The 22,737-nt window shown below is 46.1% G+C and overlaps 1 protein-coding gene across 3 annotated transcripts in view; it reads left to right on the forward strand.

Annotated features, from left to right (window-relative positions):
- Nucleotides 1-1,072: 1,072 nt before the first annotated feature.
- The window catches only part of Mapkbp1 (mitogen-activated protein kinase binding protein 1), a 54,769-nt gene continuing 33,104 nt past the window's right edge, over nucleotides 1,073-22,737 (forward strand). For 2 of the 3 annotated variants that reach the window (XM_070005855.1, XM_070005857.1), the window contains exons 1-2: nucleotides 1,073-1,183; nucleotides 1,761-2,015. In XM_070005855.1, coding sequence (XP_069861956.1) covers nucleotides 1,899-2,015 — 117 coding nt within the window. In that variant the 5' untranslated portion in view covers nucleotides 1,073-1,183; nucleotides 1,761-1,898. Of the gene's footprint in view, nucleotides 1,184-1,264; nucleotides 1,489-1,760; nucleotides 2,016-22,737 lie in introns of those variants that run through there. The other variant, XM_070005856.1, reaches the window with a different exon arrangement.

Genomic DNA, 22,737 nt, shown 5'->3' on the forward strand with positions numbered 1-22,737 from the left:
GCTTTGCCCCGTGGGGGTACAAATTCACAGCAGAGTTTTAGGGATCCTCCCCTGTTGCTAGCCTGTCATCTTCCCAGGCACCCCAAAGGTCTGGATAGGTTGAGACACCTCAAGCTTCTATTACTCTGGAGCATGCCTTGGGGTTTAGGCCAGCTTTTCCAGAAGGTAACCAACCAGGGGAGTGTTCCACGGCTTCTGGGAAACAAAACTGGCTTACAAGCTAATGAAACCTGGTAATATTAACCGATGCTCGCCACCTATCAACTAATAAAACTGCTGAGCCTACTGCCGCCACGCTTGGCAGCGACCTTGGCTAATTAAGTATCAGTCTGGGCGGAAGTATTAAGTTCCAGAGAAACAAAGTACCGATGAACTAGACAGCACTAAGATATCCAGCTAAAACCAGGACCCGGTTTCCTCACCGGTGCCTTCTACTCTGCACGCCTCAAGTCCTGCCCGGGGCTCCTTTTCTTCCGTCGAGTTGCCCAGTTCCTGACAACACTGGGTCAAGTGTTTGCATTAGATAGAATCCTTTCCACGTGAATGCGCTGGGCGGGCCGCAGTGAGGATCCATCCCGTCCGCTGAGCCCTCGGCGGCTGGGGCGGACGGGTACCCAGCACGGGTACCGACGGGCGTGCGGGGCTGAGAGTTAGAAGAGCTGGGATCCCTCCGGCCTATCACGTTAACTTTAGCGCCCCGGGGGCGTGGCTAGTGTCCCGGAGCTCGGGGAGGTGAAGTTCTCTGGGGGGAAACCAACCCTGAAAATACCATAAAAGGCCTGGCCGCTCTCAATTCTGAAGCCGTGTACTGTTGACCTCCTTCTCAGAGCGGTACCCACAATTACACTGCGCGGGATCCGCAGTCCGAGTCCTCTTTAGACTGGTTGCCGAGGCCCTCCCTTTGGCTCCGCCCAGTCAGTCTCACTCGTCCACTCGGGAGTCGACCTCCTGGCTGCAGGCCGCGCCTCCTCGCGTCGGCCACGCCCCCTCCGCCTGTAGCTTGGCCCAGGCGTTAGTTCGCGTTTTGAGCCGCTCGTGCCACCATAGTTGCGGCCGCCGCCGCCGCCACCGCCGCCGCCGCCGCCGCCGCCGCCGCCGCCTCCGCTGCCGCCGCGGAGCTAAAGCCGTCGAGCGCGATGTCTGAGGGCGCTGTGAACCGGACAGCCCTCAAGCCCCGGGGCTGGTAAGCTTGGGCCCGGACGGGGGCGCTGACGAGTAACCGGGGGCTTCCGAGGCGGGTGAGGGAGGGAGGAAGAGCCCGGCCTGTGTGTGGAGAGCGGGCGCCGCTGCGCCGGGGCGGGCGGCGGGGTGGGGGGGCGGCTCCCCGGGCTGAACCGGCGTCTGGCCCTCGGCGAGCCCCGCCGCCCCGGGCCCCTCCCGGGAGCCCGCGCAGTTGCCATGGGAACCGCTGGGCGTTAACGGGAACCTGACGTGGGGTGTGTGGGGGGGCGTCCGCCCTACTAGCGCTCTTCCCATTCTCCAGTGAAGGTACGGCGGGCCGGCGTGGGCCTGGCGTCCCCTGGGTGCCCGGACCCCCCGGCCTCTCCCCGCGCCTCCCGCCCTCCTCCCCGCATCTCCCCGCACACACACACCCCCCTCGGCTCTCCACGGGGCTTCCTCGTCCTGCGCACGTTGCGAGGAGCCACGCGGGGACGAAGCGGGGGAAAGGAGGAGGCCGGACCTAGAGGCAGCCGCCGCGGGGCTCGGGCCGGCGCCAAGCCGCCTAGCCCGAGACGCTGAGGTGGCCTCTGCCATTTCAGGCCAGCGGAAAGGTGCGTGAGTGGAAGGCCCAGCGGAGCAGCGGGGAGGCGGTGTCCCTGTTGAGACAAGTCCCAAGACCCGTCGTTCCCAGGCCCCCCTTCCCTTCCCCGTTCCCCTCCCCCCCCACACACTTCATCATGATGGCTGTGGAAGGGTCTACCATTACCAGCCGCATCAAGAACTTGCTGCGTTCCCCGTCCATCAAACTACGCCGGAGTAAGGCGGGAAACCGGAGAGAGGACCTCAGCTCCAAGGTGAGTCCTGGTGTGGGCTAGCCACCCCTTGTCAGCCTGTTTCTCTTAACCCCCTTTCACCTCCCCCCCCCCCTCGGGAGAGAGACTCCAGTTGCCTCTAGAAGAGCAAATGCGCTTGTGTCTGCCCCTCAAAAAAAAGCAGCGACTTGAGTTTAGTGGAAGGGAAAAGACAGCAGGGGTGACCATACTGAGATTCATTCATAAGTCACTAGGATGAAAACCCGCCAGAGTTTCACCATGACCTCACTACAAGCTAAGAGCGTGCTTGAGGAAGCCACTTGACATGCCATGACTCAGTTTCCCTTCTTGGAAAGGGACTTGTGGGATCACATACCCTGGGAAGGACTGAGCTGTGACTAATGTGGATGTCGATGTTAATGTAACAACTGGGGTTATATCAGTAGCAGAAAGAAATAACACTAAAACATCTTTTGTGAGATGTTGACCCATAATTGTTTTTGCTGATCTTTTTAACAGGCCTTAGCTAACTTACCTAGAGCTTGTTTCTTAGGAACGATAACATGCCAGAAGCCACTTGCCTGCCAGAAAAACAGTTCTACAGGGGCTACCGCCTTTCCAGGTCACATTTCCTCAGAGGCAAAGTCCTTTCCTATCTCCTCACTTAGGAGAATTTTGATCCTTAGGTTTGTTTTTTGTTCATTTTGAGCAGGCTCTCCTGATGTAGTTCAAGCTGACCTTAAATTCTCGATCCTCTTCTTCCCTTAGCTTCCCTGGTGCTAGGATTACAGGTGTGACCTCTCACAACCGATGAGACCCAGCTTTATTCAGCTTTGTCGAGCCCCATACTTTGGGCATATAAAAGTAGACTAAGTTCTTTCTTTTTTCTTTTTTTGGTTAGTTGTGGGGCTTGAAACTCAGGGCCTGGGAACTGTCCCTGAGCTTTTTCCTTCTAGGCTAGTGCTCTACCACTTTGAGTGACAGCCATACTAACTTCTTTTAATCCCTTGGGGGAAGCCAAGGCTTTATTCCCACAGGATCAGATTAGATTTTGTATCTTATTAGCAGTCTGTAAACACTATGGCTTTGTGTGGTACAGGATTACTGAGGGAAGAGTCAGTTGAGACAAAAGCATTTTATTACCTTGCTTGTGACTCTAAAGAGATGAGTTAACCTGGTGAGGAATGATTTAGAGTGTTCATCAGCATGGTAGGGTTCTGGAGGACGTAGTTGAAATCCATGTCCCTTAGCAGAACCTTAGTTGGATTTGGTATAAAAGGGATCAGCTTTCCTGTATATTGTAGCAGGGGTTGTATTGAATCAAGGTTCCATGGTAGTGGAGATAATGCCCCTTCTGAGGACTCTTAGTAGATCACTGTTCCTATTCTCTAAAGGCAGGAGGATGAACCCCCAAATCAGACTTCTCACATTAGAATCAAGGGTGCTCTTTCTATGGGCTAGTCACTTGGCAATAGTGAGCAATATTAGACCAATCTTCTCATATCTCTGGGCTCTTGTTTTCTGGCCAGGAATGATATATATAATATACATATGATATACGTATGATATATTATATATGCATATTATATAACATGTATATATGTGTACATATGTATATTATATATACATATTATATATATCATCCCTGCCCAAGAATACTTAGGGAATACTTAGTACAATTTTTACCTGGAATACAGAAGGTACCATGGACATTCTTGTTGTTTTTTTTTTTTGTTTTCTTTTTTTGGGGGGGGGTCCAGTTGTGGGGCCTGAACTCTGGGCCTGGGCGCTGTCCCTCAGCTCTTCAGCTCAAGGCTAGCGTTCTACCACTTGAGTCACAGCGCCACTTCCGGCTTTTTTTCTTTTTGCTTATGTGGTGCTGAGGAATTGAACCCAGGGCCTCAGGCATGCAAGGCAAGCGCTCTACCACTGAGCCAACTTCCCAGCCCATCATGGACATTCTTTAAGACTTCTTATGTCGTTTTATCATTAATTTACCCAACAAGGATTTTTTGAATGCCTATTAAGATATGCACTCAGTGAAGAATAAAGCATCCTTGCCATCAAAGAGTTTGTAGCAGTAAGACATACAAACAAATAATTATTATTTTTTTTTTTGGTTCAGTTGTGGGCCTGAACTCTGGGCCTGGACGCTGTCCCTCAACTCTTCAGCTCAAGGCCAGCACTCAACCACTTGAGCCACAGCACCACTTCTGGCTTTTTTCTTTTTGCTTATGTGGTGCTGAGGAATTGAACCCAGGGCCTCATACATGCAAGGCAAGTGCTCTACCACTGAGCCACCTTCCCAGCCCTACAAATATTTATAACATGTATACAAATAATTATAACATGTGCTATGCTATGTGCTGTTTAAGAAGTGTGTGTTAAATTGTTCATGGAAGCACAGGGGAGACTCCTGTGTTCAATTTAGGGGAATTAGGAATTATTTCATAAAGGAAAGGATGTTTGAACTGAGTCCCTAGGCAAGAGGACCCGAGTTTTCTAAGGAAATAGTGAAAAAAGGGGCATCCCTGGCACCATCACTGAGAGTCTCTTTCACAGGGATGCAACACTTCAGGTTGTTTTAAAAGCTGTATCTGAAGGGAATATTGAGCTGAAGTTGAATGACCCAGGCCTTGAATGGTGTGATAGAGCATGAGCACTAGTGTAGCAGTAGTTGTTTGTGTGTACCTACAACCCTAGAGATGTCTACCTCCCAACACTCCTCAGTGAAGATTCTTTACCTCAGATTATCCTAAAAGCCTGCCTGTGGTAAACCACATAGGACCTGTTCTATTACACTCTGCAAGTAGTTGTAATATGAGGTAGCTGTGGATAATCACAGGAAATTTATGATTTATGGACAGGTAATTTTTTGTGTGCAGACCAATCCTGGGGCTTGAACTTAGGGCCTGGGCGCTGACCCTGAGCTCTTTTCGTTCAAGGCTAGTGCTCTACCACTTGAGTCACAGTTCTGCTTCTGGCTCTTTTAAAGTTTTATTTTATTGTAAAGATGCTGTACAGAGGGGTTACAGTTACACGAGTAAGGCAATGAGTACATTTCTTGTTGAGCATTGTTACCCCCTTTCTGATTGTTCTCCCACTATCTCTTCTCTCTCCCACCTCCCTCACTCTCCCTGCCCCTGAAGTTGTAAAGTTAATTTCCAATATACCGTCTTGTAGCTTCTGACTTTTTATAGTTAATTGGAAATATGACTCTCATGGAATTTTCTGCTGGGGTTGGCTTTGAACCATGACCCACAGATTTCAGCCTCTTGAGAAGCTAGGGATATAAGCATGAGCCATTAGCACGTGGCAGGATAGCTGATTTTGGAATAAATAGGTATGCCTCTTTAGGGGCAGAGAGAAATTTGTAAGAGGATTTTTTTTTTTTTTTTTTTTTTTTTTTGCCAAGCCTGGGACTTGAGCTCAGGGCCTGGGCACTGTCCCTGAGCCTCTCTGTGCTCAAGGCTAGCGTTCTACCACTTGAGCCAGCCACAGTGCCACTTCCCGCTTTTTCTGTGTATGTGGTACTGAGGAACTGAATCCAGGGCTTCATGCATGCTAGGCAAACACTCTACCACTCAGCCACATTCCCAGCCATGGAAGTGTTTTATTTTGTTTTGTCTGTCATGGGGCTTGAACTCTGGGCCTAGGCACTGTCCCTCAGCTCTTCAGCTCAAGGCTAATGCTCTACCACTTGAGCCACAGCGCCACTTGTGGTTTTCTGGTGGTTAATTGGAGATAAGTCTCACATGGACTTTCCTGCCCAGGCTAGCTTCAAACCATGATCCTCAGATCTTAGCCTTCTGAGTAGCTAGGATTACACTTGTGAGCCAACAGTGCCCGGCTTCATTTTCTTTACTTCTCTGTTTTAGGACATTGTCAAGTATGTAGTTATTACTGAGGAGTAAATGAATGTAAACAGTTTAAAGATGTCAGACAAAATAGAGATAAGTTCACTGTCTAGAAGAATAAATGATCAGGGGGCATTTGTGACCTTGGGAAGAGAAATCAAAACTAGGAATAATGAAAAAAAAAAAAAAAAAGTAGGAGCCAGGTACCAGGCTCACGCCTGTAATCCTAGCTACTCAGGGGGCTGAGATACGAGGATCCTAGTTCAAAGCCAATCCAGACAGGAAAGTCCATGAAATTCTTATCTCCAGTTAACCACCAGAAAACCCAAAGTAGCATTGTGGCTCAAAGTGGTGGAGTGCTAGCCTTGAGCAAAATTGCTGAGGGACAGCACCCTAGCTTAGAGTTCAAGCCCCACAGTAGACAAAATAAAGACGGGGGGGGGGGGGGGGGGGAGGGGGAGGGAGGGAGAGAGAGAGATAAGGGAGGGAGGGAAAGAAAGTAGAGAGAGGCAATGTAATTATGTGTGGTGGGCACTAGGAGAGGAGGGAGGTACATGTGTGGAGAAAGTCCTACTCCGTAAGGGCTTTTTATTTATGTTATACGTGTATGTATGTGTAGCTTTATTTCTTTGCAGTGCAGTGCTGGGAATGGAACTCAGGGACTTACGCTTCTGAAGCAAACCCTCCTCCACTGCTTCAGCCACACCCTCAGTCCTAGTAAGGACTTTTGATTCAAGAGAAACGCAGTTGAAAATATGGTTTAAATGTGATTGGAAGCTGAAATGAAAAGGCCGGTAGAGGTTGAGATTTTAATTACTACGAGAATGGAAAGCTGGGACTTTAGTCATTTTTCGTCCAGGAGGAGAAGAGTTTCTACATTTTGAGATCTTATGTCAGATCTGCTGCTTCTCAAGCTCAGCTCAGTTAACAGTTGTAAATACACCTCCAGTTCAAATCCTGAGGCAATCCTGCCTCACAACTCAGTTGAGCCTGTGTTTTCTCTTTCTCTCCCCTCCCTTCCTTCTCCCCACCCTCCCCGCCCTCTTCCTCTCCCTCCCCTCCTCTTTCTTTGCTCAAGGCTAGTACTCTACAACTTTGAGCCACAGCTTCACTTCCAGTTTTCTGGTGTTTAATTGGACTTTCCTACCTGGAGTTGGCTTTGAACCGCGATCCTTAGATCTCAGCCTCCTGAGTAGCTAGAATTATAGGCATAAGCCACCAGTGCCTGGCTGTATTTTAAGAATGAAACATTTGCACTGTTGGTAGCTAACCCTCCCCCCTCTTTGCCTAAAGTGAAAGATTTTATGTGGGGGGGAGCTGGATTGTTGTTCTGTTTTAACAAAGGACAGAAATGGACTGAATCTGAGCAGGCAGGATTGAAGTCGGATACAAAAGGATTGCCTGTGCTATAAAGTAGTTACATTTTGAAAAAGTGAAGGAGACTTTGAAATCTTTCTCCTGAATAACTATTAATGTAATCTAGGTTATAAAATAATCCCCTCTGAAAGCAATGGGCAAGGTGACTTCCTTTTAGCTCTGTCTTATGAAGTTAATTTTCTTTGTTCCCTTGCAAGATTGATTGTATGGTGGGGTTTTTTTTTTATCCTTTTATTACATGGCTAAAAGAAGAGTTTGTATAGGTGGTGTAGGTGAGTTTCATGGAAAAAAGAAAGACTGGGAATAATTTACTTTCAGCCTTTGTTCAGTTCTTGAGCCCAGACAAACCCAGATATTAATACTGACAGGCTTTATTCTCCCAGTTTAATAGGGGAAAAGCATTTTGGATCATGTAGTCAGGCTTGATGGCTCTCAACTTGGGGCCAGGGTGAGGAGGGGATCGAGGCATCAGACTGTACATTTTGGGTCTTCCTTCTAGATCTAAGGTATCAAAATCTCTGGTAGAATTTGGTAGCTGGAATATATTAAGTTCCATCCCAAATCCACTGCCAGTTGTGAATCTCTGGCCTAGATGCTTGGCCCTAAAATCTGTTGGCTTGTTACCCAAGTCCTCGCTGAGCCTTTTGTACATCAAGCTAGCCCATCAAATGTGCTCTTTTCCTCTAGTAGTCTTTAGCTCTGCTCTGTGTTCTAGACTGATGGTCCATAAACTGTTGTGTCAGTGATGGATTCAAGAGAACTGCACAGTTAAAAAGTGAGATGTGAGGGCTGGGAAGATGGCTCAGTGGTAGAGTGCTTGCCTTGCATGTCTGAGGCCCTGGGTTCGATTCCTCAGCACCACATAAGCAAAAAGAAAAAAGCCGAAGTGGCGCTGTGGCTCAAGTGGTAGAGCACTAGCCTTGAGCTGAAGAGCTGAGGGATAGCGCCCAGGCCCAGAGTTCAGGCCCCACAACTGGATCCAATAAAAAAAAAAAAAAAGTGAGATGTGAGGAGCTAGCCATGGCCTTACTAAGGGAGATGAACAGGAATTTCTCTTGTGAGCAGGAGTAGGAAATGCTATAATATTTAACCACTGCCCTTGAAACTCATAGGAATCCACAGTTTTTGTGTTTGGGCTATACTCTGAGCACTGAACCTAAAAGGATGACACAGAAGTAGAGGGCCCTGAGCAAAAAGCTCTGCTTCTCACTTTCTTTGTGAGTGATTTTTGCTAAGTTCTTTATCTCTAAAAATTTTTTTGAGCTAGCATCATCTAGGCTGGCCTTGAACTTGCATTGTAGCTTAGGCTGGCCTTGAATTTATGTTCCTAGTGCCTCAGCCTCCTGAGTGCACGATTATAGGCATGTACTCTGATATGCTCTTCAGTTGTGGCTTGTGAAGTGTCCTGAAACCCTCAGAGCAGGTGGAATGCTGGGAGAAGTGTTGGTGATCTCCATTTCACTCTCCTTCTGAAGCCTATTGCTCCATAGCTGCCTTCACCTTCAAAGTGATTTCCAGTGGATTCTCTTGTCCCTGGATGCAATGCCTCTTCTCTGCTGTCCAAAAATAGCCTGGCTTTGCCAGGCTCTCAGTTGGCTTGCAAAGCCTTCACTTACCTACCTGGCTTCACTCACTTTAGAGTCTCTCTGTCTCTTTTTCTCTCTTTCTCCTCTCTGCTCTCCTTTCTCCTTTCTCTCTTTGTCTCTCCCCAGCTTAGGGCAAGTTCCCCTGTTGGGTCTGCACTCTGTCATTTTTTTATTCTTTTGTGGTGCTAGGGATTGAACCTGGCACCTTGCCCTCCCCTGGGGGGGTCAGTCTTGCCTCCTGCCAGTATGTTTAATGTATTTAGGGCCTTTGTTTCCTTTCCTCTGGCTTCACTTCTCTTAATTTGTCACCTATGTGTTTTCATTTCCTGAGCAACAAAAAAGCATCGGTGGACATGGGGCTTGGGCCTGACCTGTGTAATCCCCTTCTCCCCTGGAGCCCCTGAATCTCTAGTTGGGCTCATAGCTGTTATCATTGCCCTTTGTCAGAGGAACAGTCCAGGCCTTGAAATTTGGGACATGTTTATTCAAGCTAAGTTTCTCTGAGAGTGCTGTGTCTCATTGTTTTTAGAGTCTGTTGGTTTTGCTTCACATCCCTATTGCCCGGCTGCTAAGGGGGAAGAGTTCCCAGCGTTTATAGGAATCTCTTCCTGTCGCTACTGACTAAACCTCTCCTCTGCAACCCACTCTTTAATGTGGGACAAGGCCAGGTTCTGTCTGCTTGCTTTTTGTAGCCCTTCCTACAAGAAAGGTACAGAACAGTATCTGCATGCCTTCTTACATGTTTGTTACTGCTTACTGTTATCACCTCTTAAAATTAAAAATCACCTAGAGGGAATATAATAAGAGTGAATTTGATAGCCAGGCTGAGCAGTGGGGTTTGGTATCTTTTCTTTCATCTGTCTGTCTGTCTGTCTGTCTGTCTGTCTGTCTGTCTGTCTATCTATCTATCTATCTATCTATCTATCTATCTATCTATCTATCTATGTTTGTTTATCAAGGGGCTTGAACTCAGGCCTGGGTGCCATCCCTGAGCTTTTTCCCCTCAAGGCGAGCACTCTACCACTTTCAGCCTCAGCTCTACTTCCTTTTTTCTGGTTAATTGGTGAGAAGAGCCTCAAAGACTTTTCCTGCCCAAACCACGATCCTCAGATCTCTGCCCCCTGAGTAGCTAGGATGATAGGCATGAGCCACTGGTGCCCAAGTGGACTTCTTATTGTTAATTTTTATTTTAATTTAATTTTTATTTTTTTGCCAGTCCTGGGGCTTGAACTCTGGGCTGGGGTGCTGTCCTTGTGTTCCTTTTGCTCAAGGATAGCACTCTACCACTTGAGCCACAGTGCTACTTCAGTATTTTGCTGTGATTAATTGGGTTAAGAGTCTAATGGACTTTCCTGCGTGGACTGGCTTCGAACCATAGTCCTCAGATCTCAGCTTCCTGAGTAGCTAGGATTACAGGTGTGTGCCACCAGCATCCGGCAAAGCTTATTATTTTTGAATATTCAGATTTTCCAAAATTTTCTTTGTACCTAGCATAGCAGCAAGTTTGTAATGCTTCTCTCTTTTTTTAATTTTAATTTTTATTCTTTATTTCAAAGTAAGGTCATATTGTACAGCCCAGGCTAGTCTTGAACTTGCCTTACTCTGGTCTCCATCTTCCTACTTCAGGGATTATAGATATGCGCTGCCATATCCAGCTCCACAGTGCTTCTTGTTAGCCACAGTCTTTTCCTCTGGTTTCAGAGGACACATTTATAAAAGACTAAGGCACAGTTTGAATGTCTCCTCTTAGATTTCTGGGAGTAAATTTTACTCTTATCACAGAATATATTTGTAATGCATTTCATTGCTTCTCTAGTCTACAAAACAGTCTTTTTTTTTAAGACTGTACTTCTAAGTTACGTACTTCATCTCTCTAAAACTGAATAAGGCTAAAGACCTTTTTCTTCCACTGTTTCTCTGTTCATAGTTGAAATTTAAATATACTTGAAAATCTTGGAACAATTCTTTGTGGAACCATATGGCTGATCCTCCACACTACTTTCTCAAATGCTCTTTTTAGGAATCCCCAAAAGGCAGTGTCTTTGGTTTTTCTGGATTTTTTTTTTTAAACTGGAGATCAGGCCTAGGGGCTGGAGCCTCAGGCATGCCAGGAAAATATTCTACCACTGAGCTAAACTTCCCATCTGAGCTTACCTCCATTCCTTAATTCTTATCATATTTCTTATCAGTCTTCCTTCACTACTGCTTCTGGCCGTTTCTCCACCAGTTCAGTTGATCCCTTTAAAGGTGGTAATAACAAAGCAAGCTACCTGACACTGGTGGCTACTGCCAATAATCCTAGCAACTCAGGAGGCTGAGCTCTGATCACAGTTCAAAGCCAGCTGGGGCAGTAAAGTCTGTGAGACTCATCTCCAGTTAGTCACTTGAAAACAGGAAGTGGCGCTGGGGCTCAAAGTGGTAGAGTGTTAGCCTTGAGCAAAAAAAGCTCCAGGACAGTGCACAGGCCCTGAGTTCAAGTCCCAAGATTGGTACGTGCGCACTCGCATGTACACACACACACAAGCAAAAAACCATTCAGAAATGATTTTTCCTAATACATAGGAAAATTTATGATATATAAAACTATATTGTGGATAATTATCCCCTATATAAACATTACCCAAGTCAGAAGATAGAATAATGCTGAGGTGTTTTAAGTATTTGAATGGTAAATGTGAATGATGTCAAGCTGTGTGAAGGTAGAGGTGATGTTTTTATCATCTTCCACAGTAGAGATGAGTTGTGTATATGTGTATAGCCCTCGCAAATGCTAGTTAAGTTCTCTACAATGGAGCTATACCCCACTCCAATGTGGCTTAGTTTTTTAAATTAAAATACCTAAGGGCTGATCTTGTTTTTGTTTTTCACATTTCTTCTTTTCCCAACGGTTTGTGGATTTTTGCCTTTTAACATTGCCAGGCAGAGTGCTTCCTGGAACACTTATTGTCCAACCTTTGTTGACGCTGGCAATACTTTTCTTATAATAACAACAGAAATAATAACATGGCAGTAATAATACCTAACATTTTTTGAGCCTCTGCTATGTGCTAGACACTGTGCTCAACATCATATACATTATATATGTGAATGTGTGTGTGTGTGTATACACACACATAAAATCACATTCACACTTTACCCAGCTCAGAAATATTTCACTGATAACAGGTCAGGTGAATCAGGAGTTGCACTGCTAGCAGAGGCTGTGGTCAGACCTGGGTTTTCTTAATTCCAGACTCAACACTTTGTTCTTAATTTTCTTATTTCCAGACTCAACACATCTTTGTTCTTACTCCTCCCAGGGAATCTTTATTTTCAAAACATGTTACCTCACACAAAAGTAGTCCTCATATTGTGAGAGTCAAGAGTCACATCCTGTGTTGAGTTTGTAAAAGGTGTTTCCTCTACAAAAATATACTTTTTCCCCAACAGTTCCTATAAAAGTCAGCAAATTTCTCAGACTGTTGCTGGAGCCACTGTTCAGAAACCTTTGTCCCTTATGTCCTTGTCTTCCTCTCACCTCGCTGCCCGATCACTGGAGCTGCATCTTGCTCTATGGGGTTGTTAGGAGCTGTGCAAGTTGGGGGTTGTAGGTTCTTGAATGTCAGGTTGGCCAGGGGTGGCTGTGTGGCTCCACATGATGGTAAGCCACAAGTAGTTGCTGCTCTCCCAGAGTTGGGGGTGAAGTGGAGGCTGATAGAGGCCATGTGTGGGGGTGATGGGGCAGATGTAGTTGTGTAGTTAGTGGTGCTACCCTAGAGCTCGCCTCCTAAACACTCCTTTATTATCTCTGTAGACCACAACTAACCTTGTTTTTAAAGCTGTGGAGAATAGCTGGGTCAAAAAACCTCTTTCTGGGGCTGGGAAGGTGGCTCAGTGGTAGAGCGCTTGCCTTGCATGCATGAGGCCCTGGGTTCGATTCCTCAGCACCACATAAGCAAAAAGAAAAAAGCCGGAAGTGGTGCTGTGGCTCAAGTGGTAGAGCACTAGCCTTGAGCTGAAGAGCTGAGGGACAGCGCCCAGGCCCAGAGTTCAGGCCCCACGACCGGACCCAAACAAACAAACAAACAAACAAACAAAAAGAAACCCTCTTTCTATGGAAAAAAAATAACACATACATCTGGATCTAAAGTGCACCGTATCAGAGCTGACCTGGGTGATGATAGTGGGGTTCGGTGAATTTGAGGATGAGCAGAAAGTGTCACTTGCCTACCTCACTCCTTTTATCTGTGAGGGTCCACGATTACAAAATTCCTTTAAGCAAATTCTTAGCCTCACCTAATCTCAAATTTGTATTATTTTGATTTCTTCACTCAAAAAGTCAAGTATGTTTATGTGTGATGGCTTCTAAGGCCCACTTCCCTGTACTGCCCCAGTTGCTCTGTCCTGGGTAGAGGTCCCCCGATCTGGGTGGGTTAGCTGGAGAGCAGCCCACAGGCAGTTGGCCATCCTGGGGGAGTGAGAAGCCCAAAGCTTGCTCACAAACCTTGCCCCATGCCCCCTCTCAGCTGCTGCCTTAGAGAAAAGCACGCAGCTGCTTGCAGCAGCAGGCCATGCTTCCTCTGGTACTCACTGCTGCCTTTTGTTTGAAGAGTACACACCTGTACATACGATTGTTTTCCTGTACCATAGTAACTGGCCAGAGACTATTCTAAACATGCCCTTTCTACTTGTGATGCCTCCCCTCCCCAGGATGCTTTTATCAACAGAAGCAGTCACAAACCTTTTTTGTCTCATAACAAACCCAGAATTGGCAAGTGAACAGGACCTCTCAGGAGTTAAAGTTAATTACAAGACTGTAATTCCAGGAAAGAGGATTGGGAGTTTGAGGCCAATCTGGTATATATAATGAGACCTTGTCCCAAAAACATAAACCAAGAAGGAAAGTTAATACGCAGACCACTAGGGCTGAGGCTGATGCTGGGATGAGAAGGGAACAGAAGTCTTGTTTAAAAGCAGATTCAGGCTGAGTGTCAGTAGCTCATGCCCGTAATCCCAGCTACTCTGGAGGCTTGACACCTGAGGATTGTGATTTAAAGCCGGCCAGGGCAGGAAAGTCCATGAGACTCTTATCTCCAGTTAACCACCTGAGCAAAAAAGCTCATGGATAGTACTCAGGCCCTGAGTTGAAACCCCAGGACCAGTGCACATGAACACACACACACAGACACACAGACACACACTCTCTCTCTCTCTCTCTCTCTCTCTTTCTCTCTCTCTAGATTCAAGCTAGGTACCATGGACCAAGCTATGCGTTTTAAGGCCTAAATAACTTTATAGCTATGCTAATATTATAAGGGCCCATAGAGTTCTAGAATACCAAGGAATTTTCCTCAGGATTTTTTTTTCTTGGTCAGTTGTAGGGCTTGGGAACTCTGGGCCTGGGCACTGTCCCTGAGCTCTTCAGCTCAAGGCTAGTGCTCTACCACTTGAGCCACAGCGCCACTTCCAGCTTTTTTCTGTGTATGTGGTGCTGAGGAATCGAACCCAGGGCTTCATGCGTGCTAGGGAAGCTCTCTACCACTAAGCCATCTTCCCAGACCCTTTCCTCAAGATTTTATGCCTTCAAATTTCTACTTCCACTTGTGTGGGTCCGGCCTCTTTTTGTTCCAACAGTTACCAAACCTCTCCACAGGGCTGTTCACTGTGACATTTCCTCGGCACCTTTTTTTTGCCAGCATTCCAACTTGTATCAACAATATTGCAACTTCTGACCAAAAGGAAGGCAATGTTCTTTTTGATACTAACTACTGTAGAAGCTTTTTCAGGGTTATGGCTGTGAGGAGTTTTTATTAGAATTAAAAAATAGTCAAACTAGTGAACTCCACAAAGAATAGGAATCAGTTCTAATTTTCTGTCAAATGAGATACCAGTGGGATGATAAGAATGCTCTTTTATTTATTTTCTTGGAACTCAGAGCTTTCCCTTGGCTGCAGCTTTTTTTCTCTACCACTTGAGCCACAGCTACACTTCTGACTTTTTGGTAGTTAATTGGATATAAGAGTCTCACAGGCTTTCCTGCCCAGGCTGGCTTTGAACCATGATCCTCAGATCTCAGCTTCCTGAATCACTAGGAATACAGGTGTGAGCCCCCAGTGCCTGATGGGAAAGATTACACTGATGGGCCAAGGGGAAGGAAGGACAAGATCTATGGACCGGAAGGAAATTGATTTGACACCAGGAATGAGATGCTGAAGGCCTAAACTAACTGGGGCACTGGCATTAGGAAGAAAGTCCTTGTTCTTTCCTCAGGAGACTAGTGGTTCAAGTTGGCCTCATTATAGGGGCATTAGAGCCTTTCCCATACCCCATTCATGTTCTAGCACACACATTTGCTTTGCACACTTGGTCCAGATAAGGGACAGTTTATATTCTTGCTTACAAAATTGAAACCAAGAAATGAGGAATAAATTGTAGACTTGATGAAAATTAGACTTTTTGAGTGTGTGTGTGTGTGTGTGTGTGTGTGTGTGTGTGTGTATTATGTGTGCATGTGTGTATGTGTGTATGCGCATGCGCGCCAGTCCTGGGGTTTGAACTGAGGGCCTGGGCATTCACTTGAGCCACAGCTCCACTTCAGGCTTTTTTGTGGTTGAGTTAAGAATCTCACGGACTTTTTCCTATCAAGGCTGGCTTTGAACTGAGGTCCTCAGAGCTCAGCCTCCAGAGTAGCTAGGATTACAGATGTGAGCCACCAGCACCTGGTCTAAAATTAGACCCTTTTAGCCAGGCACCTGTGACGCATGCCTGTAATTCTAGCTATTTTGGAGGCTGAGATCTGAGGATTGTGGTTCAAAGCCAGCCTGGGCAGGGAAGTCCATGAGACTCTCACCTCCAATTAACCCCAGAAAACTAGAAGTGGCGCTCTGGCTCAAAGTGGTAGAACACTAGTCTTGAACAATAAAGCTTAGGGACAGCACCCAAGCCCTGAATTCAAGCCCCATGACTGACCAAAAAAAAAAAAATTAGACCCTTTTAATGATTGGGCTTTTTAGCTTATAAAGCTTTGTGGTTCTGGTCTTGGTGTAGTGAAAGATTTGGCTTTACTGTGGAAACTTCCTGGCTGTTTGCCTACACTGAGCTCTTGTCAGGAGCAGCCCTGTTCAGGCCCTGCACAGTTAAAGCTGCTCTCTGGACTTGGACACGTGGGGGTGGCTGTGCTCCCTCCCTCCCCCACTGCTGGATGGCCATCACTCCCTCCCTTGTGGTCTGCAGCTCTCTCATGTCTCCCTTTCCAAACCAAATCAGACTTTCCTTCTTCTGACACTGCAAGGACAGCATGGCCTGGACATGGACAGGCTCTGACCACAGGGACACTCTGGCATTGGGAAAACCCGCCCTTCCTCTTTCTCTGCAACATCTCAGGAAGGAAAGGTCAGAAGCCTTTTTTTTTTTTTTTTTTTAAGATTCATTTCGGCTAGTGATAAGTTCTTAAAAACAAAACTAAACCTACACAGCTAGCATGAGTGTTGTCCTCTACCCTTGACATCTCCATCTCCTCCCCTAGCTCCTCTTCCTCTTCCTTTGATTTGTCTTCCTCCTCTTCCTTTTGATTTTCCTTTTATTTTGGTACTGGTACTGGACCTGAACTTAAGAGTCATCACCCCAAGTTCTTGCTCACTGCTGGTGCTCTACTACTTGAAACACACCTCTAGTCTGGCATTTTGCTGATTAACTGGAGATATGGAATTGTTTGGACTTTTCTGCCTGGGCTGGCTTCAAGGTTATGCTGGTCTCAGCATCCCAAGTAGCTAGGATTACAGGCATGAGCCATGAACACCTAGCCCTTATACTCTTTTGTAATCCATTCTTTTTTTTTTTCTTTTTTGAAGAGATAAGAGTCTTGCTATGTTATCTAGGTTGATCTTGAACTCCCGGGCTCAAGAGATCCTAGCCTTAACTTTCCAAATAGCTGGGACTACAGGCGTATACCATTGTGCTCAGATGCTCTATGCTTTCTGTTGCAGTTCTCAGACATGTCCTTGATGACCACAGAGGCCTGGCGGCTTCTTATATAATCTTACAGAAATGGTGACATCATGGGGGTGGTAGGAAATCAGAATTCTCTCCCCAGGGCACTCTGGTTTTGGGGACCAGATAGCCCCCATTCTAAAATCTTGCTTCTTCCATGTACTGCTTCCTTGACTGCATCTGTAAAATGGACATAATACTAGTCATTCAAGGAATTTTCAGTACTAAATTATATTCTGTATAAAGTGCTGAGAGCCTTTTTGGCTGAGTATCCATCTAGTATTGTAGCAGTAGACTCTGTGCACAAGACCTTTTATACCCCACAGGTATTCTTCCAAGACTTGGAACACTTCCAATAGTCCCCAGAGGGTCTAAATTTGGAAATCAAATGACAGTATCCTTTAAATCACAACTGGATTAATCATTAGAACCCTCAGAGAGGCTTTTTTTTTTTTTTGGTTGGTCATGTGCCTGGGCCTGGGCACTGACCCTCAGCTCTTCAGCTCAAGGCAAGTGCTCCACCACTTGAGCCGTAGCACCACTTCTGGTTTTCTGGTGGTTAATTGGAGATAAAGAGTCTCAGAGATTTTCCTTTGAACCACGCTCCTCAGATCCCAGCCTCCTGAGTAGCTAGGATTACAGGCATGAGCCACTGGTGCTCGACTTTTTTAAAAAAAACCTTTTTTTTGGGGGGGGGGTGTTGTCCGGTCTGGGCCTGGGTGCTGTCTCTCAGCTCTTCAGCTCAAGGCTAGCGCTCTACCACTTGAGCCACAGCGCAACTTCCGGCTTTTTTCTTTTTGCTTATGTGGTGCTGAGGAATTGAACCTAGGGCCTCAGGCATGCAAGGCAAGCGCTCTACCACTGAGCCACCTTCCCAGCCCTAAAAAACATTTTTGACACAAGGATCTCCCTGAGTTGCTGAAGTTGACCTCCAACTCCTGGTCTCAGGCAATCTTCCCTAAACCTGCCAAACAGGAGTATAGCCCAGGCCCACTTCTGCAGAGCTTATGATACACAGATGATTAAACTTTACCTCATTTTTGCATTCAGGATCTTGTTGCAGAGCTGAGTATGATGGCATATACTATTCAAGGCTAAGGCAGGATGATTGCTTATACAGGCGACATAGTAAGACCCTATTACCTCCCCCCCAAAAAAAAGTCTTCCAGGAAGAGGATGAGGGGATGGAATAAGGAATGTTACTATCTGGAAAGTCCTCTGAGTAATTCTGTCCATAGGCCAGGCTTAGGAACCTTCGTTCTAGTTTCCTGGGGGATGATGGCTAGGAGGAGTCCCTTGTGTCAGATCCTCCAAGCAATAGTAGGATTGCCTCCCCTCCCTTAGAAACTGAGACTATCGCAATCTCAGCACGGGACAGTTGACTCAGCTCGAATTCTGAACTGTTAAGCAGGAAAGCCTGGATTTCTATCAGCTTTTAAGTGTCTTGTTTCTGAGAGCCTTTGTGGTGTAGATGGAACTGGGTAGAGCAGGAGCTGGATTAAGAGGTGAAGTCTCTGCCTGGTTTGGAATGGCTAATGTGCGTTGTCACTGCCTGCCTTTGACCAGTTGGCGCATTGTGCTCTGAAGCAGCGAAAGTCTCCCTCCCATCTCCCAGGTCACTGGGTGCCTGCCCAGCTGCCTGAGTCTGGGCACAAAGGCTGTAGGCTTCTGTGGCTTGCTTAAGTGGCAATTCTTAGAATGTGGTGGAGAGTCTGCCCTGTGAGATTAGAGTGCAGTGTGTGGGCAGGAGACAAAAATAGTTATTCTTAACCTGCAGGAAGGGAGGAGGGAAGATTGGGAGTGCTGCTCCTTGGACAGGTCTCTAACGTGCTTGTTTATAGAAATGGCATGCTGAGGTCTGGCTGCAGCAACTTGCGACAGAGGTATTTATAACTCGTATTGAGTGGGATTGAGAAGTGGGGTAAGGGAGGGGAGGGAAGTGAGAAGCTGGTGGCAGCAAAACATGGCAACAAAACCAGATTGCTTTCCTCCCTGTTGCTGGGGATTCCTTTTCAGTTGGAGGTTACCAGATCCTGGATGACCCTGGCCTTTTGTGACCCTGGCCTTAGTTCCCTATCTCAAGGGAGCAGTTATTCCTATGCCATTGGCAGACTGCCTATAGTAAGAAGTCTCTAGCACTGAGAGAGAGAAAACCTTAATAGTTAATGCCACAGGTCTGTGCATGGAGCCCTTCTCTAACAGGGACCATTGTTTTGGTTCCACAAATTGGCTCTTTAATTGGCTGGTGTTACCTCCTCTGTAGCTCTTAGACTGATCAGACAGACAGACAAACAGACAGACAGACAGATAAGAAAAAGCATACAAGACTCTACCCAGAGTGTCTGTGATTGGGTTAGGATTGTGCTTATGGATCTGGGACTTCTTGGGATCCAGTGTTCTGTGGCATGTGTGGCAGGTGGCTCTGAACTCTGGAGAGCCCTTTGCTCTCCTCCACTTCTTTTAGCACTGCTCCTCCTTTCTAGAAACACTGTTTTGCTGACTTCCTGGTTCTCCTTTTCTCCGTACTCTAAAAATAAAGTCTTGGACTGAGAAGGTGGCTCAGTGGTAGAGTGCTTGCCTTGCATGCGTGATGTCCTGGGTTCGATTCCTCAGCACATTAGTGGACAAACTGGAAGTGGCGCTGTGGCTCAAGTGGTAAAGTGCTTGCCTTGAGCTGAAGAGCTGAGGAACAGTGCCCAGGCCCAGAGTTCAGGCCCCATGACCGGCAAAAAAAAAAAAAAGTCTCCCCAAAGTTTTGTGCTTAGTCTCTCCCAACCCTCCTTCCCTCTGTCTTCTCCTGCCTTAGGACTTTCACCTTCATGTGAATAATTCTGAGATCCTTCTTTCTAGTTCTGTCATTATCCAGGTCTTCTTTTTGATCATGGCACTACCTTGTTCACTATCTCTAGAGGTTCAAACTTTTAGTCTTATTTTTCCTCCATGGTCATACAGTGCCCAGTCTTGCCCATTTTATTTGCTGTGTGGTTCTTTTTTTTTGCGGGGGGGGGGGGGGGGTGGTGGGGGAGGGGGTCGGTTGTGTGGCTTAAACTCTGGGCCTGGGCCCTGTCCCTCAGCTCTTCAGCTTAAGGCAAGTGCTCTACCACTTGAGCCACAGTGCCACTTGTGGTTTACTGATGGTTCATTGGAGATAAGAGTCTCACGGACTTTCCTGCCCCGGCTGGCTTTGAACCGCTATCCTCAGATCTCAGCCTCCTGAGTAGCTAGGATTACAGGCGTGAGCCATTGGTGCCCGGCTGCTGTGTGGTTCTTGAATGCATTGTTTGTTCTCTAGTCATACTGTCTTCATGCTGATCTAGATTTTCATTGCTATCATACCTGACCTATTCAAGCAGTTTCCAAACTGGGTTTCCTGATTATGTGTGTTTTACAGGCATCACCAGGGTGTACTTTGTGTACTCTGCTGGGTGTCTTTCCATGGTTTGGAAGAGCCCACAGGCTCCCTTGCCCACTTCTGCATTCATGATTTTTCCTGACTGATTGCATCTCACCTCCTGATTTAATATTCTCTCAGATAATTATTGCTCACCTGCCCTGTTATTTCATGCCGAGAAATTTTGTCTCATATAACTTCCTCTACCGAGAATTCCTTGTCCTTATGTCCTTATGTCCACCATTAGACCCAGTCATCTTCCAGGAAGGCTTCTTGTTTATCTTCCCTGATCGTGATCCATCTTTCTTCCTACTCTTTGGGAACTTTAGATCTTTTTTTTTTTAGTGAAATAAGTCATTTTATTAGATGAATTCAGTTGTCTAGTATTAAAGTATACAAAGAAAAGTATGTGCAGGGGCTGGGAAGGTGGCTCAGTGGTAGAGAGCTTGCCTTGCATGCATGAGGCCCTGGGTTCGATTCCCCAGCACCACATAAGCAAAAAAAAAAAAAAAAGAAAAGTATGTGCAACAGTATCATAAAAAAGAATCACATTCCCATACCACTTAAACACATAGGAGTGTAAAAAATAAATAAATAAATAAATAAACTGTAGCTGGGTACCGGTGGCTCATGCCTGTAATCCTAGCTACTGAGGAGGCTGAGGCCTGAGGATCATCGTTCAAAGCCAGTCCAGGCAGAAAAGTCTGTGAGACTACTTATCTCCAATAAACCACCAGAAAACCAGATGTGGTGCTGTGGCTCAAATGATAGGGCTCTCGCCTTGAGCTGAAGAGCGCAGGGACAGTGGCCAAGCCCAGAGTTCAAGCCCCATGACTGACCAAAACAAACAAACAAACAAACAAAAATAAATTGTAGCCAGCCACTGTAGCTTATGCTTATAATCCTAGCTACTCAGGAGGCCAAGTCCTGGAGGATTGCAGTTTGAAGCCAGCCTGGACTGAGACTCCATCTCCAATTAACCAGCAAAAGTGCTAGAATGGAGACTTGGCTCAAGTGGTAGAGTGCAAACTATGAGCAATAACGATGTAGTATGAAGAATGAGAGGTGTATCTTTCACCTCTGAGCCACCTGTTTTTTCCATCTACTTTAATGAGAGCCAGAAGAGCACTTAAACACTAATGGCCTTATTCTTTCCTTCTCTCTTGGGCATAAGCTATTATGAAGCTATCCCTTTATCTCATTAAAGTGAGAAACATTTTGCCTGCCTCCTTTTTCTCAGGTAGATACAATACTATCCTGCATCGCACTGTTCACATAGGGACAGGTGGGCATGCCAGCTCTGTCTCACAGGACTCCTGTAGTAAGCCTGCCTGCTGGTAGCCTAGCTTTAGAGGAAAGATGACACCTGTTTCAAGCTGGTCTAGGCTTTCCAGCATCTTAATACTCTGTACTTGCCAGAGCAAAAGCTGGTTACAATGTGGGTACTGCCTCCCTTGTGAATGTGGAGAGTGGGAGCTCTTTTTTTCTGGGTTTTACTTATTCGTAGAAGTGAAAGTGTATCGAGTGTATGACCAGTTGCCAGCCCAAGTTTCTGTCAGAACTTTGGGCCACATCCTAGACTTTTTCTTTTCTTTTCTTTCTTTCTTTTTTTTTTTTTTTTTTTTTTTTTGTCAGTCCTGGGACTTGAACTCGGCCTGGGCACTATCCTTGAGCATCTTTTGCTCAAGGCTAGCACTCTACCACTTGAGCCACCGCACCACTTCTGGCTTTTTCTGTGTATGTGGTACTGAGGAATTGAACCCAGGGCTTTATGCATGCTAGGCAAGCACTCTACCACTAAGCCACATTCCTAGCCCCATCCTAGACATTTTGTGAACAGCTATTTTCTCACAGGATCTCTTCTCTGCCTGTCTCCTCAAATGATGCTTGAGGCCAGAACTCTCACACTATTGGGGTTGCTTCCCATGTGGAAAGAAGCTGTAGTACCCAGGAAAGGATCTCAAATGAGTATGACCTGAGAACCTCTGGGATTTCAAAAATCCTTTCAGGGAGTTTTTCATGTTATTTGTTTTCTAACTGTACATCCAAAAGAGGCCAGCTTTTCTTCATATGCTTCAACTAGAAACCATCACAACAGATTAAATGCAGATGCAGATATGAAAATCCGGCTGTTGTCTACAAAATGTAAAACAGTGCTACTCTTCCTATTTTTTTTAGAATTTCATTTAATAAAAATGTTAATGAATAAAGGGTTTGTTATTATTACTATTCTTTTCTTTCCTTTTCTTTTTTTTTGAATCTGAGACTGAGACTCAAATTTGGTACCTGATGCTTTTGCTCATTGGCTAGCACTCTAGCAACTGAGCCATGTCTCCAGCCTATCATTACTTTTAACTAGACAAATATCTAAAATATTTCCAATATAGGAGATAACTATTTTATTTTATTTTATTTTATTTATTTTTTTGGGTCCAGTCGTGGGGCCTGAACTCTGGGCCTGAGCGCTGTCCCTCAGCTCTTCAGCTCAAGGCTAGCGCTCTACCACTTGAGCCACAGCGCCACTTCCGGCTTTTTCTTTTTGCTTATGTGGTGCTGAGGAATCGAACCCAGGCCTCAGGCATGCA

Source organism: Dipodomys merriami, unplaced genomic scaffold, assembly GCF_024711535.1.
Source record: "Dipodomys merriami isolate MVZ:Mamm:240054 unplaced genomic scaffold, mDipMer1.0.p SCAF_69, whole genome shotgun sequence".
NCBI classification, from domain to species: Eukaryota; Metazoa; Chordata; class Mammalia; order Rodentia; family Heteromyidae; genus Dipodomys; species Dipodomys merriami.